The 21234-nt window shown below is 44.8% G+C and overlaps 1 protein-coding gene across 5 annotated transcripts in view; it reads left to right on the forward strand.

The window, feature by feature from the left end:
* The window catches only part of kcnab2a (potassium voltage-gated channel subfamily A regulatory beta subunit 2a), a 145231-nt gene that overhangs the window by 115308 nt on the left and 8689 nt on the right, over nucleotides 1–21234 (forward strand). For all 5 annotated transcript variants that reach the window (XM_045691715.2, XM_045691719.2, XM_045691716.2 and 2 more), the window contains 10 exons: nucleotides 4022–4065; nucleotides 4433–4470; nucleotides 4759–4838; nucleotides 11269–11313; nucleotides 14151–14195; nucleotides 14720–14763; nucleotides 15384–15470; nucleotides 16497–16582; nucleotides 16889–17009; nucleotides 19433–19527. In XM_045691715.2, coding sequence (XP_045547671.1) covers nucleotides 4022–4065; nucleotides 4433–4470; nucleotides 4759–4838; nucleotides 11269–11313; nucleotides 14151–14195; nucleotides 14720–14763; nucleotides 15384–15470; nucleotides 16497–16582; nucleotides 16889–17009; nucleotides 19433–19527 — 685 coding nt within the window. The remainder of the gene's footprint in view (nucleotides 1–4021; nucleotides 4066–4432; nucleotides 4471–4758; nucleotides 4839–11268; nucleotides 11314–14150; nucleotides 14196–14719; nucleotides 14764–15383; nucleotides 15471–16496; nucleotides 16583–16888; nucleotides 17010–19432; nucleotides 19528–21234) is intronic.

The raw sequence follows: 21234 nt of genomic DNA on the forward strand, positions 1-21234 counted from the left end.
AAATGATGCGGTGAAGTTGTCCTGTCCCCTTAGCAGAAAAACACCCCCAAAGCATAATGTTTCCACCTCCATGTTTGACGGTGGAGATGGTGTTCTTGGGGTCATAGGCAGTATTCCTCCTCCTCCAAACACGGCGAGTTGAGTTGATGCCAAAGAGCTCAATTTTGGTCTCATCTAACCACAACACTTTCACCAGTTGTCCTCTGAATCATTCAGATGTTCATTGGCCATCTTCAGACGGGCATGTATATGTGCTTTCTTGAGCAGGGGGACCTTGCGGGCGCTGCAGGATTTCAGTCCTTCACGGCTTAGTGTGTTACCAATTGTTTTCTTGGTGACAATGGTCCCAGCTGCCTTGAGATCATTGACAAGATCCTCCCGTGTAGTTCTGGGCTGATTCCTCACCGTTCTCATGATCATTGCAACCCCACGAGGTGAGATCTTGCATGGAGCCCCAGGCTGAGGGATATTGACAGTTCTTTTGTGTTTCTTCCATTTGCGAATAATCGCACCAAATGTTGTCACCTTCTCACCAAGCTGCTTGGCGATGGTCTTGTAGCCCATTCCAGCCTCTTTGGTCTTGGCCATGGTGGAGAGTTTGGAATCTGATTGATTGATTGCTTCTGTGGACATGTGTCTTTTTTGGCGATGGTCTTGTAGCCCATTCCAGCCTTTTTGACATGCGTTTTTCTGGATTTCTTTGTTGTTATTCTGTCTCTCACTGTTCATATAAACCTACCATTAAAATTATAGACTGATCATTTCTTTATCAGTGGGCAAACATACAAAATCAGCAGGGGATCAAATACTTTTTCCCCCCACTGTATATGAAATACAAATGGTATAGAGAGAAATAGTCCTATAATTCCTATAATTACTACAACCTAAAACTTCTTACCTGGGAATATTGAAGACTCATGTTAAAAGGAACCACCAGCTTTCATATGTTCTCATGTTCTGAGAAAGGAACTTAAACGTTAGCTTTTTTACATGGCACATTTACTTTCTTCTCCAACACTGTTTTTGCATTATTTAAACCAAATTGAACATGTTTCAGTATTTATTTGAGGCTAAATAGATTTTATTGATGTATTATATTAAGTTAAAATAAGTGTTCATTCAGTATTGTTGTAATTGTCATTATTACAAAAAAAAAAAGTAAAACATTGTCAGAATAATCGATATCGGCTTTTTTTGGGGTCCTCCAATAATCGGTGTCGGCGTTGAAAAATCATAATCGGTCGAACTCTACGCCTGACGTTGTTTCTACAGGCAGTTTTGAACTTTGTAGTGAGTGTTGCAACCTTGGAAATACGATTTTCTACGCACTTTAGCACTCGGCAGTCCCGTTCTGTGAGCTTGTGTGGCCTACCACTTGGCTGCTGAGCTGTTGTTGCTCCTAGACGTTTCCATTTCACAATAACAGCACTTACAGTTGACCAGGGCAGCTCTAGCAGGGCAGAAATTTGACTAACTGACTTGTTGGAAAGGTGGTATCCTATGACGATGCCATGTTGAAAGTCACTGAGCTCTTCTGTAAGGCCATTCTACTGACAATGTTTGTCTATGGAGATTGCATGTCTGTGTGCTTAATTTTATACACCTGACAGCAACGTGTGGCTGAAATAGCCGAATCCACTAATTTGAAGGCTTGTCCACATACTTTTGTGTATCTATTTATCTTTATCTATTTTTATCACAGGTATTCGTGCCTGAATTTACAGTTAGTGTAGTTTGCCTCGTTAGACACAAACGTTAGCTAGCTAGCAAGCAAACAATCTGATACATCATTAATGTTCCCCTGAGTTATACTGCTTTCATCGCCTGTATGTCTTCATCTGTCAATTTGTTCTTAATTTAGCAAACTTATCGGTGGCACCTTTTGCAAGTTTCCTGTTCTATCTTCCCGCCATTGTTTTGAAAAGGCAACTTCCATTTTTATTTGCTGGAAAATCCAGAAATTGCCTTTCATAAGGTGGACCAGACTGTGTGTCTGTGTACTGTATTGCACCAAATATTATTGTTTATACTTACAAGATGCTGGAGTCTCTGCACTAACAATGGGAATCAATGGCTGCAAAGGCAGGCGGGAGGAAGCGGGAACATTCTAGCCAATGAGATGGCAGATTCGGGTGTGAAGAACAGACACAACTAAGGTATAAAATCTATTTTTGCAAAGTTGGTGCTATGTCACGCACGTCCACTTACATTAGTACATTTGTTACAACCTTAGCGTTCCGAAACTTCTATTCGATTATATAGGCCACACGTAGCAAGTTGGCAATTACATTTCATTTTGGACCAAATTCCATACTCTCATTGACCTCCGTCCAAAAAATCCCCACGTCCATGCTTTATTTTCACACAGGTCGGAGCCTTCCCACTTCGGCTCTTCCTCTCTTAGTGCACTGGACTTGCAGATAACACATGGTAAGATATCATGAAAGAGACCCTAAAGAACCTGACATTTGAGGAGAGAATCCTCTTGATCTGGACTGCATATGCTTGTTAAGAGCTGAAATTATGGTGCTGGTTTATTTTGAATCTCAGTCCACATGTAAAGTGGGCTTTTTGGATCCCCTTGCTTTTTCAGAGCAACATAAATGGATTGTTTTGTTCTTAGTCACCACAGCAATGTAGAAAACCTACATGGCTTCACAAGACACCCACACACTCATAATCCTCCACACACACACACACACCACACACACACACACACACACACAGCTATGGCTACACTCTCATACATAAACACAGTAAGTGCGAAAATGTATATTCCAATAATAACCACATGCACACAATCATACTCCTACAAAATTAGACAGACATACCTACACTCTTCCTCCCACAACAGCCATTACATCATTCCATATCCCACTCATCTTACTTACCTCCAGCAGAATGCAACTCGAGGTTCTCTATGGTTTTTAGTTGGTATGGTTCATTGTGTTTTGAGCTTATGTCACCGGCTTTAAGGATCTCATATTTGGATTGGATTCTTCATATTGAGAGCTTAGGAAGGAAGGAACAAGGTACATTGTGTACCCCATAGAAATACATGAAATGGTTCTACTTATTTCTGTGGTGTACCCGTTATGACAAGTGCAGCACTAAAGGTTGTAGCCTAGCACCGCCTCAAATCGTCCTCTGTGGTTCACTGTTCTGTGTTGCCTTGACAATGTTTTTGAAGTTATTGGCCATGACAAAGCTGCCCTGGTGAAGTTATATTAGCCTGTTAAATGCACCGTACAGAAAGCTATGCAACCTTGAGGCTTTCGATCTTTTGAATACTGCCTAAATTAATAATTGAATGTGCTTGAAATGTTGATGGAGAAAAGAAATATGCTTTTTGTGACCCTGAATTTCTAATACTAGAATAAGCCTGTTACCTACTGCAGGTTTTCCCAGTGTATTCTCTTTCTTTTACCTGTGACTTTTTAGGCTGAAAGGTAAAAGAGAACTTAGCCAAACCTGTATGTCTGTCAGCGGTGGAGTCTGTGTCTGAGCTGTGATTTTTCTAGGGACTGGGAATTGCTATAGGGGTTCCAGCTGGAGTCGAAGCTTGTGATTGGCTATAGGGGATTGAGGCGTGGGCCTAGGCTTCCTGGTGTGAACTGAGATATTCCACAGGATGTCATGCTGAGCCAGATTAACACACACTTCCTTTGTCAGCCCTCCTGTGGAATCTCTATCCACACATGGCCGCGCTCACACACACACGCACATGCACACACGCACACAGGCACACAGTCTTACTGTCAGGCATCCGTGTTCCTGGTGGGCATCTTTGAGCCTCCATCTGCATCCAGAGTACAGAGAGACTAAATGTTTTTTCGTGAGCTGTCATGGTTGTTACAACCTCCCAGTTGTCTGTCAGTGGAGACACAGATACCTTCATTTTCATGAAGCATGGAACTACTTTAAACAAAGCTTGACTGTATAAAAAAACCTCCAGCACTAAAAAGCACAGCATCAGTATCAGCACCATATTAAGGATAATGTTTTCTCTGTATTCTGACAGAAACCTTGGGAAGTCGGGCCTGAGGGTGTCCTGCCTTGGACTAGGTGAGTGTGAGAGGGGGTGGGTGGTGGTGGAGGGTCTAGGAGACAAAAATGTGTTAGAGGTGACCCAGACTGCTGCTGTTTTCACTACAAATACACAAAGTGAACCACAGAGGGAATTTATTTCACACCAAATAATTTTCCTAGCGGATATCTTGGAGAGTGAAGATATGCCAGAAATGCCAGCTGAGACCTCCATCTGTTGACTAACACTGTTATGGCAAACTGTGCCAAAGCCTCATCTCTTCTAAGTATAATTAAAAAGCTACAGTAATCGGTGTGTGGCATCACTGCCTCTTCAACACTGCTCTCTCTATGTATCTCTAGTCTGATAGACGACTAACACAGTCTCCCTGTCGTCTCTCTGTAGGAACATGGGTGACGTTCGGAGGGCAGATAACGGATGAGGTGAGAGCAGATGGATTGTGTTTTTTCTGTTATTCTATCAGTCAGTCAACAGTCCACTGCTGCTCAGGAAGACTTCGAACAGACACTGCTTACACTCCAAACATATTGACACAGAGAGCCAGAGAAGCAACGCGCGCGCCATAGCACGGAAGCGTGCGGTTACAACCACATACATGCAGCCCGGGTTTTAATAGTTGAAAACACTTAAGCACCGATCAGTGATCTCTCGACCCCCCCCCCCCCCCTCCTCTTTCTTTCCTCTCCCTCGCTCCACTCTCCGGCCAACAGATGGCGGAGCAGCTGTTGTGTCTGGCCTACGAGAACGGCATCAATCTGTTTGACACAGCAGAGGTCTACGCCGCAGGGAAGTGAGTATCATCCAGCCTGTCCACATCACATCTTCATGCAGACATCACTTAGATATCAATGACTGCTGAATCACAGGATCATACCACACAAGGCCACATAGCCAAGCAAAGCATAGGCTAACACATGTACTGTAGTGTGTTTGAATGAGCGCTGACCTAACAGGTGGCAATGAATGTATGAGTGTGTTAATTAACGAGATGGGGGACTCATCTAAATGATATGGTGTAGACTCACATCTAGTACCAATGAAGCTGGTGCTGGGCTCCAGTCCTTCCAGTGTGGTCGTGATGAGGGAGTCTCCCAGGCCATCACACATCTTTAGAGATCTCATTAAATTTGATTAAACCTCTGGTTCGGTGGATCTGAGGCCCAGAGGCTCAGATGAAACGCTCACTGATGCACTTACCATGAGTCTGTGCGCCTCGGCGGCCTCCCGTGTAGGTAGTTGGCAGGCATGTTTGCAAATACAAGGCCGTACAATTTAATCCACACGTGCCTTGGATAAGCCTGCAAAACTGTTTACATAAACATGAGTGATTAATTGCTCTGTAGCCTTGAGCTCCAGACCTGGGGGGAGAAACACCTAATTTATAACATTCATCTTACTGAGTTCTAGTGGTATTTTTGATGAGAGGTCAAGGGTCGATTTTTCATGATGGCTTGAATACCAGTAGAACCCGAACAGTGATATTTTGCCAACTCTAACCTTTTGTAGGGCTTCATAACATCTCAGACAGCTGTATACACCGTCCTGGATGAATGGATCTTTGTTGTGAGTAAGGATGAACTCCTTTCCAACAGTACCTCAGATTAACAGACTCTAACTTCTCTAAATCCTCCCCAAGGAAATACTGGTCTCTCATTGTGGCAATATGGTCAGGCATATTTCCCAAGGTGTTAATATTATGTAAAAGACTGAAGAAAGAAAATAACAAATTGTTAATGGCTTTATCATTTTGAATTATTGCTGAGTGTTCATCTGAAATGTCGGTTATTTTTCGTTCATTGACCAACGTCAGATCCGTTTTAATTCCATCGTTTTTTTAGTAATTATTTTAGCTCAAATGCGCACATTGCGCTGCAGTTTCTCTAGAGATAAATCAGATCGCACCCGAACTGTGCGATGTATTTGGGAGTTGTAGTTTCCAGCAGGCCAGTGTCCTACATAGTTTCTTTGACTCCTGCTACATAAGAGACAGAAGAATGCGCGATCAATAGAGCGCAGTTGCTTTGCAAGGAATATTTACCAGAAAATACACTATCTAAGTTATTGATAGTTGGTATTCAGCAGTTATAAATGTATGCCTTGTTTACTTTGAAGAACTACTAAAATAGTGTATTTTGTCAGACACCATAGGCAGTAGCTCTATAGAGATGAGATGGTGACTTGGAATGAAGTAATAGTCATCAAATGAAACAAATGTAATATACACAACAAGTGCAACGTTGTATTAAGTAAAATAATGTGAATAAATGATGGTTAATAAGTGAGCAGTAATGGGCGGTCACTACCATCATGGGACTTGTATTAATTGTTTTATTCTGTATTACAACATTCAACCCACATAATGCATAGTGCATTTCATGTTTTTTTTTTTCATTATCGAAACTGAAATTGAAAATTGTGAATGCTTTTTAATAATCTATCCGAAACAGACCCAACCTCAAAAAGCGCTAATCACTCAGCACTATTTAGAATATTTACCTACATGTGGCTTCTGTAGCTGAGCTGTGGAAAGGAGACATATCAAACTGCAACATAAGGTACTGGTGGCAGACTTGTAGAACAAGGGAAATACAGTTGACCTTCACCATCATCATTCCACACAATGGTGACATTAGAACTGGCAGATCAACAGAGTGACAGATCTGTGTGCCATGCAAATGGACCTGACAGTCTGTCAGAACCCTGCATGTCTTCTTTGGGTGCTAATCCTGACAGCCTATAGCCTACTGCAAACTGCAGCACTGAGAGGCTTTACACGAGGTGCAGCACACAAACCAGAAGAGAGGGACATCAATGCAGACAGAGGAGCACATATTTACCACCTTTCACACGGTCTCTGTGAAGCACCAGCTCTGGTAAGATGAGCACCTCGTCAGTCAAACTCAGTAAAGTGGATTGAGTCGAGATGTGTGGATAATTATGAGTTAGTGGCCTCACTGTTGATGTTGCCACAAAGTCAACATTTTGGTTTTGTAGAGTGGATAGAGAGCAGGAGAGAGGCTCCCAACTGCAGCCCCGCTACAGCTAAAGGCCTGGTTCTGTGGGTTAGTACAGGCCGCTACAGCTAAAGGCCTGGTTCTGTGGGTTAGTACAGGCCGCTACAGCTAAAGGCCTGGTTCTGTGGGTTAGTACAGGCCGCTACAGCTAAAGGCCTGGTTCTGTGGGTTAGTACAGGCCGCTACAGCTAAAGGCCTGGTTCTGTGGGTTAGTACAGGCCGCTACAGCTAAAGGCCTGGTTCTGTGGGTTAGTACAGGCCGCTACAGCTAAAGGCCTGGTTCTGTGGGTTAGTACAGGCCGCTACAGCTAAAGGCCTGGTTCTGTGGGTTAGTACAGGCCGCTACAGCTAAAGGCCTGGTTCTGTGGGTTAGTACAGGCCGCTACAGCTAAAGGCCTGGTTCTGTGGGTTAGTACAGGCGGCTACAGCTAAAGGCCTGGTTCTGTGGGTTAGTACAGGCGGCTACAGCTAAAGGCCTGGTTCTGTGGGTTAGTACAGGCGGCTACAGCTAAAGGCCTGGTTCTGTGGGTTAGTACAGGCCGCTACAGCTAAAGGCCTGGTTCTGTGGGTTAGTACAGGCCGCTACAGCTAAAGGCCTGGTTCTGTGGGTTAGTACAGGCGGCTACAGCTAAAGGCCTGGTTCTGTGGGTTAGTACATGTGTGTTTGTTCCCTGGCACTATGACCAAGTCACTGAAACATATTGACAGGGAAACACTGTACAGTACATCGACTGACAGCTAGCGTATTGACCAACACACGCTTACAAACACACTGTAGTGTAGGTGTACACCCATTAGCTTTAACAACCCACTTCTTCACACCAATGTTCCCTCAAAAAATATTCAGCACTGAGCTAATTCCAGGTCTGCTAAATTCTGTGCAACTTCCAGCACACGGTCACTGAGGCTGCACCTGCTTTAATTTATAGTTTAACAGTGGCCAAGTAGGCTACTGTGGCTATTTGATCATAATGTAGGTCTACCAGAGTGGCCTACCATCAAAAACAATGGAGAAAATGCATCCCATAACATTTTAACATGGAAATATCTGTTCCATCATTCAGCCTACAGTAGCAGCCAATGTGTGGTGTTCAATGTAGTCCTACATTCCATGAGACTTTTGGGGGAAAGAAACATGCAGGGCTTGACATTAACCTGTTTATCCACTTTTACTTCAGACAAGGTGGTGACTGGAAATGTTGTGGTGTTTGCAAAAAATCACTTCACAAAATAAAATGCATTATTATTCCTATACCATTATTACAGAGAATCAGACAGATTATGCTACCCTCTACCTATTGCCTACTTAGCTTATTCAAGCCTGTCTCAAAATACAACACTGCCCCTTTACCAAAAATATCTAGAAATGTACATGTTTTGTGATCTTGTAGGAAGCAGTCCCTCCCCTATTGCTGACTACAAATGATCTATAACTGGGCTAATAACTCACTAACTAGCAAAGAATATGAAGAAATGTGGCTACATGCAGCTCTTGCTTTGATCTCAAAACAAGAGCATCTACTTACAACTGCTCATGCAGTAAACACAGTCCAGTTCAAAATAAATGGCACAGATCCACATATGGCAATGGTCTATTTGCACGTAAGCCTACTGCAGCTCTGATTGTTTATGCTGCACCAGCCTATGTGGAGTACGAGCTGAGTAGTGCATGTCAATGCAAAATAATCCTACTCCGATGCATCCTGACTACTACAACAATCTCTTGCATAGTTTGTTTTGTTTCGGTATGTTGCATTGAAAGTGGCTAATATCGTGTTGATTCGATCACAGTAAAGGCAAACTCTCGAACAGTGGTCACCAACCTTTTCTGAGTCAAGATCACTTTGAGTCAAAATTCAAGCCGAGATCTACCGCTCAGATTTTATTTTTTAACATGACTTAAAAACATAAGCCTATGGAACATTAACCAATTAAAAACAGTACTGTAGCAATGAGGTTTGTGCCGTGAGCTTTAGGCCTACTGTACATTATCACCGCATATTGTCTTTGCTTGTCAGTACTGTCAATGCATTGTTGTTCAGGCCATTTAAAAATATATATATTTCAAAACTTGAAGTAGCCTATATGATCATACTGGTAATAGATCCGTTGTTGTATTACTTGTGAAGCACAGCTGAGTGAGCATACATTTACATATATTTTTACATTTTTTTGTGGGCTTATTGTGCCTGCATCTGATGGTCAGTCTCAGATGTGGGAGAGAGCATTAGACTGAGGGTCCGCATCTCAACATCCCTCCGCTCTCCCTTTCCTCCACTGACACTGACCAAAAAGTGACACCGTCTTCCAGATGATGGCGAAACTGAAGTTACACCACATTATTTCTGCATTGTGCACAAATTCATGTTACTCCTATGAACAGAGAAAGTGAAATATTCCTCGATATTAAAAAAAGACCCAAGCCGCTAATAATAACAACAACTGAAGCCTATAGATCCACTTTCCTCCTCATTCATTACTGATGCACTGTTTGTTGTAGCTCTGAGTAGAAATATGAAGAACTCGCATTTTATGGCTTGTAAAAGTGTTGAATACAAAGTGTTGACAGTGCTGAGGAAGAACTTAAACATGAACTCACTCATAAAGTGGACAGTCTCTCTAGTCATGGTTTTAAACATTTTGAAATCTCACAGTATCAACCTTTCTGTAGCTTTCTTTTATGCCTTCTACGTTACTGCAGACACGGTCATCTGAGCCATCTGATTGGCCAGAGGTAGGTCTATAGTGCACTTGATTTGCTCTCTGGGCCTGCCGGGAAGTCAGTTTGTACCTTCAGACACATGAAATGGTTAAAAATGGCAACAGATGGCCTACCCAGCGCGCAGGGCAGCTGAATCAGGTGCACCTACAGCCAACAGCCTGAGACTAATAAAAAATAAAGTAGGAACACAAGGCTTTGTCGTTGGGTTTTTTACCAAAATGTTTGGCGATCGACTAGGAATGACTTGGACATCGACCAGTCGATCGTGATCGACCCGTTGGTGACCACTGCTCTATAATGTGTTTTTATTTATATATTTTTATACCCCATTCTCCCCAATTTTGTGGTATCCAATTGGTAGTTAGTCTTGTCTCATTGCTGCAAAATCCCGTACGGACTTGGGAGAGGCGAAGGTCAAGAGCCGTACGTCTTCCGAAACACAACCCAACCAAGTCGCACTGCTTCTTGACACAATGCCCACTTAACCCATAAGCAAGCCGCACCAATGTGTCGGAGGAAACACCGTACACCTGGCGACCGTGTCAGCGTGTACTGCGCCCGGCGCGCCACAGGAGTCGCTAGTGCGCGATGGGACGAGGACATCCCTGCCGGCCAAACCCTCCCCTAACCCGGACGACGCTGGGCCAATTGTGCGCCGGCCCATGGGTCTCCCGGTTGTGGCCGGCTGCGACAGAGCCTAGATTCTAACCCAGAATCTCTAGTGGCACAACTAGCACTGCGATGCAGTGCCTTAGACCACTGAGCCACTCGGGAGGCCTGCTCTAGAAAGTTGAGTGAAGTTCAATCTCGTTCTTCTCTGTGGGCTGATATTTTTGCACGGCAGTCCTGTGGAGCAGAGTGGCAGTCTCGGTGCTACTGAGCGTGCGCACAGCTTAGAGGGAACATTGATGGCATGAGCCTTCCAGAAATTGCCCTCCCTCTCCCTCTCCGCTCCCTCTGCTCAAACCAGCAGGCTGCGCACACAGGCAGAGAGAGTTCTGATGGGGAGGGGGAGAGAGGGATAAGGGAAAGAGAAGCAGAGAGAGGGGGTACAGAGACAGAGCGGGGGAGCTCAGCCACTTTGTGCTTGCCATACAGTACACAGAACTCACATTACAGGAAAACATGGCATTTGTTAGCCTTGTAGACCGGCGCTCCCTTCCTCCCTCCCAGTGACAGGAGTCATCCCAGCCCTAATGGAGGCCACGTTGGGCCTAATTGGCACCCCCGCTGCTGCTAATGACTGATTGACATGGAGCCTGTTACACACCAGCCGTACCAGCCAGTTCACTGAGTTTAACTCCACATGCTGCAGGAGGGCTTTGTTATAAGTCTATAGAGACACTGGGAAGGGTTGTTAAGAGTTACCACCACACATTGTGATATCTTCTTTTTTCAAAGGCTGTTTTCTTTTGCATCATGGTATGTGTAGTTGTTAGTTGACCATACCCATGATCTGATCTCTCTCTCCCTCACTCTCTCAGGGCTGAGGTTGTGCTGGGGAACGTCATAAAGAAGAAAGGATGGAGGTATGTTCGTACGGAGGTTACTCTCATAATGAGCCATGTTTCATTTCCGCGCCGTCACTCTCCCTCTCCTGATAACTGCTCTGCCTTATTGGAAGGGAAGTGAGCAGTGTGGTTTAGTCCACTGTGCACCGGCAAGCAGGCAGAGAGAGATAAAAGATGAACGGAGTCAGGCAGGCAGCAGAGCCATGGCCGTGCTCCTGCTCTTGTGTCCCTCAAAGCTACTGAATAATGGAATGAAAGCGTCTCCTTTACCCACTCTTTTACCACCTTGGAACACCCTCACTGTGATGTCAACCAGAGCACCTTGGAACACCCTCACTGTGATGTCAACCAGAGAACCTTGGAACACCCTCTCTGTGATGTCAACCAGAGAACCTTGGAACACCCTCTCTGTGATGTCAACCAGAGCACCTTGGAACACCCTCACTGTGATGTCAACCAGAGCACCTTGGAACACCCTCACTGTGATGTCAACCAGAGCACCTTGGAACACCCTCTCTGTGATGTCAACCAGAGAACCTTGGAACACCCTCTCTGTGATGTCAACCAGAGAACCTTGGAACACCCTCTCTGTGATGTCAACCAGAGAACCTTGGAACACCCTCTCTGTGATGTCAACCAGAGAACCTTGGAACACCCTCTCTGTGATGTCAACCAGAGAACCTTGGAACACCCTCTCTGTGATGTCAACCAGAGAACCTTGGAACACCCTCTCTGTGATGTCCAGCAGAGCACCTTGGAACACCCTCTCTGTGATGTCCAGCAGAGCACCTTGGAACACCCTCTCTGTGATGTCAACCAGAGAACCTTGGAACACCCTCTCTGTGATGTCAACCAGAGAACCTTGGAACACCCTCTCTGTGATGTCAACCAGAGAACCTTGGAACACCCTCTCTGTGATGTCAACCAGAGAACCTTGGAACACCCTCTCTGTGATGTCAACCAGAGAACCTTGGAACACCCTCTCTGTGATGTCAACCAGAGCACCTTGGAACACCCTCACTGTGATGTCAACCAGAGCACCTTGGAACACCCTCACTGTGATGTCAACCAGAGAACCTTGGAACACCCTCTCTGTGATGTCAACCAGAGAACCTTGGAACACCCTCTCTGTGATGTCAACCAGAGAACCTTGGAACACCCTCTCTGTGATGTCAACCAGAGAACCTTGGAACACCCTCTCTGTGATGTCAACCAGAGAACCTTGGAACACCCTCTCTGTGATGTCAACCAGAGAACCTTGGAACACCCTCTCTGTGATGTCAACCAGAGAACCTTGGAACACCCTCTCTGTGATGTCCAGCAGAGCACCTTGGAACACCCTCTCTGTGATGTCCAGCAGAGCACCTTGGAACACCCTCTCTGTGATGTCAACCAGAGAACCTTGGAACACCCTCTCTGTGATGTCAACCAGAGAACCTTGGAACACCCTCTCTGTGATGTCAACCAGAGAACCTTGGAACACCCTCTCTGTGATGTCAACCAGAGCACCTTGGAACACCCTCACTGTGATGTCAACCAGAGCACCTTGGAACACCCTCACTGTGATGTCAACCAGAGCACCTTGGAACACCCTCACTGTGATGTCAACCAGAGAACCTTGGAACACCCTCTCTGTGATGTCAACCAGAGAACCTTGGAACACCCTCTCTGTGATGTCAACCAGAGCACCTTGGAACACCCTCACTGTGATGTCAACCAGAGCACCTTGGAACACCCTCACTGTGATGTCAACCAGAGCACCTTGGAACACCCTCTCTGTGATGTCAACCAGAGAACCTTGGAACACCCTCTCTGTGATGTCAACCAGAGAACCTTGGAACACCCTCTCTGTGATGTCAACCAGAGAACCTTGGAACACCCTCTCTGTGATGTCAACCAGAGAACCTTGGAACACCCTCTCTGTGATGTCAACCAGAGAACCTTGGAACACCCTCTCTGTGATGTCAACCAGAGAACCTTGGAACACCCTCTCTGTGATGTCAACCAGAGAACCTTGGAACACCCTCTCTGTGATGTCAACCAGAGCACCTTGGAACACCCTCACTGTGATGTCAACCAGAGCACCTTGGAACACCCTCACTGTGATGTCAACCAGAGCACCTTGGAACACCCTCTCTGTGATGTCAACCAGAGAACCTTGGAACACCCTCTCTGTGATGTCAACCAGAGAACCTTGGAACACCCTCTCTGTGATGTCAACCAGAGAACCTTGGAACACCCTCTCTGTGATGTCAACCAGAGAACCTTGGAACACCCTCTCTGTGATGTCCAGCAGAGCACCTTGGAACACCCTCTCTGTGATGTCCAGCAGAGCACCTTGGAACACCCTCTCTGTGATGTCAACCAGAGAACCTTGGAACACCCTCTCTGTGATGTCAACCAGAGAACCTTGGAACACCCTCTCTGTGATGTCAACCAGAGAACCTTGGAACACCCTCTCTGTGATGTCAACCAGAGAACCTTGGAACACCCTCTCTGTGATGTCAACCAGAGAACCTTGGAACACCCTCTCTGTGATGTCAACCAGAGAACCTTGGAACACCCTCACTGTGATGTCAACCAGAGCACCTTGGAACACCCTCTCTGTGATGTCAACCAGAGCACCTTGGAACACCCTCTCTGTGATGTCAACCAGAGCACCTTGGAACACCCTCTCTGTGATGTCAACCAGAGCACCTTGGAACACCCTCACTGTGATGTCAACCAGAGCACCTTGGAACACCCTCTCTGTGATGTCAACCAGAGAACCTTGGAACACCCTCTCTGTGCTTCATTGTCTATATATGTTCTGTGTGGTCTCACATGTAATGGGTTTTCTCCCCCTTCTCATGTAGACGTTCCAGTCTGGTGATCACAACAAAGATCTTCTGGGGTGGAAAGTATGTTGTCTCTTCTCTGGTTGTGTGTCTGAATGAGAAGTATGCTGCTGTTTGTAATGTGTGTAATGTGTGAGTGATTGGCACTGTAATAGAGTATATATGTAATGCCATGAGGAGAGTTTCTCCCTCCCTCCCGGTGGCCCTCTGGTTAATGTGATTATGTGTAATCCATGCTGATGTTATAATTAAACAATAAGGCCCGACGGGGTGTGTTATATTGGTCATATACCACAAACCCCTGAGGTGACTTATTGCTATTATAAACTGGTTACCAAAGTAATTAGAGCAGTAAAAAGACATGGTTTGTCATACCCGTGGTATACAGTCTGATATATCACGGCTGTCGGCCAATCAGCATTTAGGGCTCGAACCACCCAGTTTATAATGGGCTTTTAGTCAAGCTGAAATGTATATATTGGGATGTTACTGAGATGGACTGAATGATATGATAAAAAGAAAATGAAGCCTTGCTGTGGCTCTCTGCTGTAATTCAACTGATTCTGGAATATGTTTTTGATCCATAGAGCAGAGACTGAAAGAGGGTTGTCCCGAAAACACATTATAGAAGGTAAGTAAGCTCATCCTGTCCTTGATCACGCAGATCACGGGCAGAATGAGAAATTAAATGCTGACATTGCATCAAACAACATCCTGATTAGTCATTTTGGCTCCAGGGAGAAGAGACTCTCTTGGGGGTTAGGAGTCTTGCTGAGAAAGATCCTAGTTCCTCTTTTCTCTGAAAAATAACACCTTATTAGAATCACATTATTTGAAAATTCTACCTGCAATATTGAGCACTACCTCGCAATTAGAGCCCAGGGGGGGGGCAAAAGGGAATCTCATGTTTATCTGAACACTTGCAGCCATTCTCACGATGCCATTCATGTCACAATGTAATAAAGCAACATTTAAGGCATATATCTTTGACAATTGCTCTTTTGATATGCAATTTATGATATTTCATTGTGGGAAAATAGTCAACAATTATTTCCCCAGCGTAAAACAGTATATCTGCAGATATATCGGTATTGTTAAGTTTTGCCCCCCAAAAATGTTAATTGAAATCAGACCCCAAAAAACATCAGTTGTGCTGTACTCGCAATAGTACACTCAATAAGATATGACTGCAACCATGTCCCTGAACAATAATAGTGTGTGTAACTGTGGCTGTGATGCATGTCGTTGTAGGTTTAAAGGCCTCACTGGAGAGACTACAGCTAGAGTATGTGGACGTGGTGTTTGCAAACAGACCGGACCCCAACACTCCCATGGAAGGTAAGGAGGAACATCTTGGTCCGCCTCGGTCACTGGCTTCTGCTGTCTGCCTCTTCTCTATTCTCCTGCTGGGTTCTCTCCATCCCATGAGCTTCTCTGACATGCCTATGTCCATCCTAACTCACTAGGCTGTATGTTTCTGTGTAGTGCATGAAACTATGTCCTCATTTCACCCCATCCTTCCCTGCTGGCTTGCTTCCCAATGCCCTGGGGAATGTTACATTTGAGGGAAAAACTGCTGGAGCAAAAAATAACACAAATTTTTTATTTTTTATGTAATATATGTTTTATTGTCACCTGCTGTACACCGGATAGGTGCAGTGAAATGTGTTGTTTTACAACACATTGTTTTATAACTCGAACTGCACGATCCTATAGAATGTTGGAGAGAAGTCTGCAGAAGACCTTTAAATGACAGAGCACACTGTCATACAGTATTCATCTGTCCTCTATGGGCCATGCTACAGTAGGACGGTTACAACACCCTCAGACTGTTACTGTTACTCTGCCCTGACACAGACCATCGCTGTTGTTGTACCTAACATTACTCCTGTCATTCTATTTCTGCCTCTCTTGAACCAGGGATAGCTGGTATGTAAAAAAGAAAATGCATGAGCTTTGGATTTATCCATTTCTTTTGTTTTACCCATCTGCCCTTTTAGGAGTTCAACAGTTGATAAACTGCAGTAGTTCACAGGCAAAGGTTTGAACCTGTACCTGAAGTACTGGCCATCTGGTGCACCTCTGTCACTAGCCTGAGGACAGAACAGAGAGAGGGAGAGAGTGCTGCTGCTGTGTTAATGTTATAGGCTCTCCTAATCACTCTTTTACTCTCTCTCTTTCTCTCTCATCCTCATTGTGTTTGCGCTTTCTGTTTTTGTTGCACACAAGCTCAAACATGGCCATCGGGCAAACTGTAAATGACTTGCTCATGTCTGACTGACTTTGGATCAGAACAGTTCGCTACACAGCATTTGTCTCTCTGCTCATTGTAGTGTGTGCGTGTGTATTATTTTTGATTGACAGAGACGGTGCGGGCGATGACCCACGTGATCAACCAGGGCATGGCCATGTACTGGGGCACGTCCCGCTGGAGCCCCATGGAGATCATGGTGAGACAAACACGCACACAAACAGCCTCCTCTCCTTCCGGTCATCATTCTGCCCAGACCGTCTCACCACCTGCAATGACATGACACCACTATAACATCCTCTCACTGACTGTGACATATTCTGACCATGACTTCATAATATTGATTGATTGGCATCACAACCATGGGACCAACATGTAAAGTGTTGGTCTCATGTTTCTTGAGCTGAAATAAAAAATCCCTGAAATTGTTCATGCTTTGATTAGCCAGCGCCTACTGTACAGTACTCTTCAGGCTAACCGCTGCTGTTCCCTGTGTGTCCTGTAGGAAGCATACTCTGTGGCGCGGCAGTTCAACCAGATCCCTCCTATCTGTGAGCAGGCTGAGTACCACATGTTCCAGAGGGAGAAGGTAGAGGTGCAGCTGCCAGAGCTCTTCCATAAGATAGGTGAGTGGAGCTGGTCTGGACACTGAGATAGCTATTAAAGGTAGACTCAGCAATATGATGTAGATGAACAAAGTAAACAGCATAGTGGGTCAATTTCTGCAACAATTAAGAGCCTTAAAACGCAAAGTTAAAAATGAAGCAAGCTCCTGCACATGCGCAGATACTGTTTGTGACTTGCATCTTGCTCATCACAATATCTGCGGTGCCACTCGTAGCAAATGTCATTTAGCTGAGTCTACCTTTTAAATGATTATGCTGAACGAAAATATAAACACAACATGTAAAGTGTTGGTCCCATGTTTCATGAGCTGAAATAAAAAATACCTGAAATTGTTAAAATGCACAAAAAGCTTATTTCTCTAAAATGTTTGCACAAATTTGTTTCCAGCCCTGTTAGTGAGCAATTCTCCTTTGCCAAGATAATACATCCACATGACAGGTGTGGTATATTAAGAAGCTGATTAAACAGCATGATCATTGCACAGGTGCACCTTGTGCTGGGGACAATAAAAGGCCACTTTAAAATGTGCAGTTTTGTCACACAACACAATGCCACCATTATCTCAAGTTTTGAGGGAGCGTGCAATTGACATGCTGACTGCAGGAATGTCCACCAGAGCTGTTGCCAGAGAATTTCTCTACCATAAGGTGCCTACAACGTTGTTTTAGAGAATATGTCAGAATTTGGCGGTACGTTCTATGCCATCCCAGGACCCCATGGCTGCACCCCTACCCAGTCATGGGAAATCCATAGATTAGGGCCTAATGAATTTATTTCATTTGACTGATTTCCTTATACGAACTGTAACTCAGTAAAATCTTTGAAATTGTTTCATGTTGCGTTTATATTTCTGTTCAGTATAGTATCATTATTATACAGTTATCGGAAGTTTGCATACACTTAGGTTGGAGTCATTCAAACTCGTTTTTCAACCACTCCACAAATTTCTTGTTAACAAACTATAGTTTTGGCATGTCGGTTAGGACATCTACTTTGTGCATGACACAAGTAATTTTTCCAACAATTGTTGACAGACAGATTATTTCACTTATAATTCACTGTATCACAAATCAGCCAAGACCTCAGAAAAAAAATGGTTGACCTCCACAAGTCTGGTTCATCCTTGGGAGCAATTTCCAAATGCCTGAAGGTACCACGTTCATCTGTACAAACAATAGTACGCAAGTATAAACACCATGGGACCACGCAGCCGCCATACCGCTCAGGAAGGAGACGCGTTCTGTCTCCTAGAGATGAACGTACTTTGGTGCGAAAAGAGCAAATCAATTCCAGAACAACAGCAAAGGACCTTGTGAAGATGCTGGAGGAAACGGGTACAAAAGTATCTATATCCACAGTAAAACGAGTCCTCTATCGACATAAGCTGAAAGGCCGCTCAGCAAAGAAGAAGGCACTGCTCCAAAACCGCCATTAAAAAAAAAACAGACTGCACATGGGGACAAAGATCGTACTTTTTGGACAAATGTCCTCTGGTCTGATGAAACAAAAATAGAACTGTTTGGCCATAATGACAATCGTTATGTTTGGAGGACAAAGGCAGAGGCTTGCAAGCCGAAGATCACCATCCCAACCGTGAAGCACGTGGGTGGCAGCATCATGTTGTGGGGGTGCTTTGCTGCAGGTGGGACTGGTGCACGTCACAAAATAGATGGCATCATGACGAGTGAAAATGATGCGGATATATTGAAGCAACATCTCAAGACATCAGTCAGGAAGTTAAAGCGTGGTCACAAATGGGTCTTCCAAATGGACAATGACCCCCAAGCATGCATCACAAAACCTTGACCTCAATCCCATAGAATATTTGTGGGCAGAACTGAAAAAGCGTGTGCAAGCAAGGAGGCCTACAAACCTGAGTCAGTTGCACCAGCTCTGTCAGGAGGAATGTGCCAAAATTCACCAACTTATTGTGGGAAGCTTGTGGAAGGCTACCTGAAACGTTTGACCCAAGTTAAACAATTTAAAGGCAATGCTACCAAATAGTAATTGAGTGTATGTAAACTTCTGACCCACTGGGAATGTGGTGAAAGAAATAAAAGCTGAAATAAATCACTCTACTATTATTCTGACATTCCACATTCTTAAAATAAAGTGGTGATCCTAACTGACCTAAGACAGGGAATTTGTACTAGGATTAAATGTCCGGAATTGTGAAACTGAGTTTAATTGTATTTGGCTAAGGTGTATGTAAACTTCCGACTTCAACTGTAACTCTAATATGTAATTCTATGATTGCGTAGATATAAGTATGCTACCTCTACCAAAGGTTTCTTTGTCAATTTTGTGCTTTTCTTGGTAAATACCGGATGCTGTCCTGTCTCCTATTTTTTGACGACGGAACAGTATATTTGGACTGAGTGGTGATGGTGACGGCGCTGACCCAATGTTCCCATGTTTTCAGGTGTGGGGGCGATGACATGGTCACCGCTGGCCTGTGGGATCATCTCAGGGAAATACGACAGTGGGGTACCACCTTACTCCCGCGCGTCTCTTAAGGTAGCGTTACCCCCACCCCTCTCCTGCCCCCCTGTTCACCTCTTTGGTTTCTCCTCTGGTCTCATGTCAGCCCCTCTTCTCCCCCAGCCCTCTTCTTATCCTGGCTGGTTCCTGTCTTAACGGCTGTTTTCTGTGTCTTTCAGGTTCTAGAACTTGGTGTCTCCTAGATGCGTTTGTTTTTGAGTGCCCTGTGACGGCATACTCTGTGTACCAACTCTGTGTATCCATTCTGTTTACCAACTCTGTAGCAACTCTACCACCAGCAGTTATTTGGTGGTGTCAACAAGCATCTTATCTCACATTTCACACACACAGAGGCACGTGCATGCCACACACACACACACACACACACACACACACACACACACACACACGTGCACACACACACACACAGAGAGGCACGTGCATGCCCCCCACACACACACACACACACACACACACACACGTGCCACACACACACACAGAGAGGCACGTGCACACACACACACACACAGAGGCACGTGCACACACACACACACAGAGGCATGTGCATGCACACTCACACACACACACACACAGATATCAAATGACAGCAACATGCATATACTGCATCACAAATTCAGAAACTAGGGCTTACTCTGCCTGTGTTGTTGTAGAGGCATGCAGGGTTGCTATGGTATTTTAACCCTGTACAGTTAAGGAAACCATTTCTCCATCTAACTACATGGATAATGTTCTCCCGAGTAGAGCTTTACATACGGGTCATTCATTCGTATGTTGTGGTGTTGGCGCCTGATCAACGACAGTGTGGGTGGCTGATCCAATCACTGATGGGTTGCTTGTTCCTGATCTTGTAATTGGATTACACAGGCTATTACACAGGAAATGAAATCCCTTTGTCAAGGTTGCTTTTAGCCTGTTGAGATATGTTGACTGTACATTCATATATTTGCAAAATAACAATTGTCTTAGTGTTTAGAAGGAATTATACACAATCGCAACAAGAATTATACATTTATTAATATCCTGGAACAAACATGTGTGTTTGCACTGTATTTGTGTGAAATGTGAGAGATGAGCCAGAGTTGACCAGGTAGAGATGAGCCAGAGAGGGTCCTCCTCCTCTCTGCCTGCTGGGGGCTGTACAATAGAAGAGTGTTGACAACCAGACCCTGGTCTACCAAACAGAGTCATGTGTTTAAAAACAGGCCCTGGTCTACCAAACAGAGTCATGTGTTTAAAAACAGGCCCTGGTCTACCAAACAGAGTCACGTGTTTAAAAGCAGGCCCTGGTCTACCAAACAGAGTCACGTGTTTAAAAGCAGGCCCTGGTCTACCAAACAGAGTCACGTGTTTAAAAACAGGCCCTGGTCTACCCAAACAGAGTCACGTGTTTAAAAGCAGGCCCTGGTCTACCAAACAGAGTCACGTGTTTAAAAGCAGGCCCTGGTCTACCAAACAGAGTCACGTGTTTAAAAGCAGGCCCTGGTCTACCCAAACAGAGTCACGTGTTTAAAAGCAGGCCCTGGTCTACCCAAACAGAGTCACGTGTTTAAAAACAGGCCCTGGTCTACCAAACAGAGTCACGTGTTTAAAAGCAGGCCCTGGTCTACCCAAACAGAGTCACGTGTTTAAAAGCAGGCCCTGGTCTACCCAAACAGAGTCACGTGTTTAAAAGCAGGCCCTGGTCTACCAAACAGAGTCACGTGTTTAAAAGCAGGCCCTGGT

The sequence above is a fragment of the Salmo salar genome, chromosome 12 (assembly GCF_965601325.2).
Source record: "Salmo salar chromosome 12, fSalSal1, whole genome shotgun sequence".
NCBI lineage: Eukaryota > Metazoa > Chordata > Actinopteri > Salmoniformes > Salmonidae > Salmo > Salmo salar.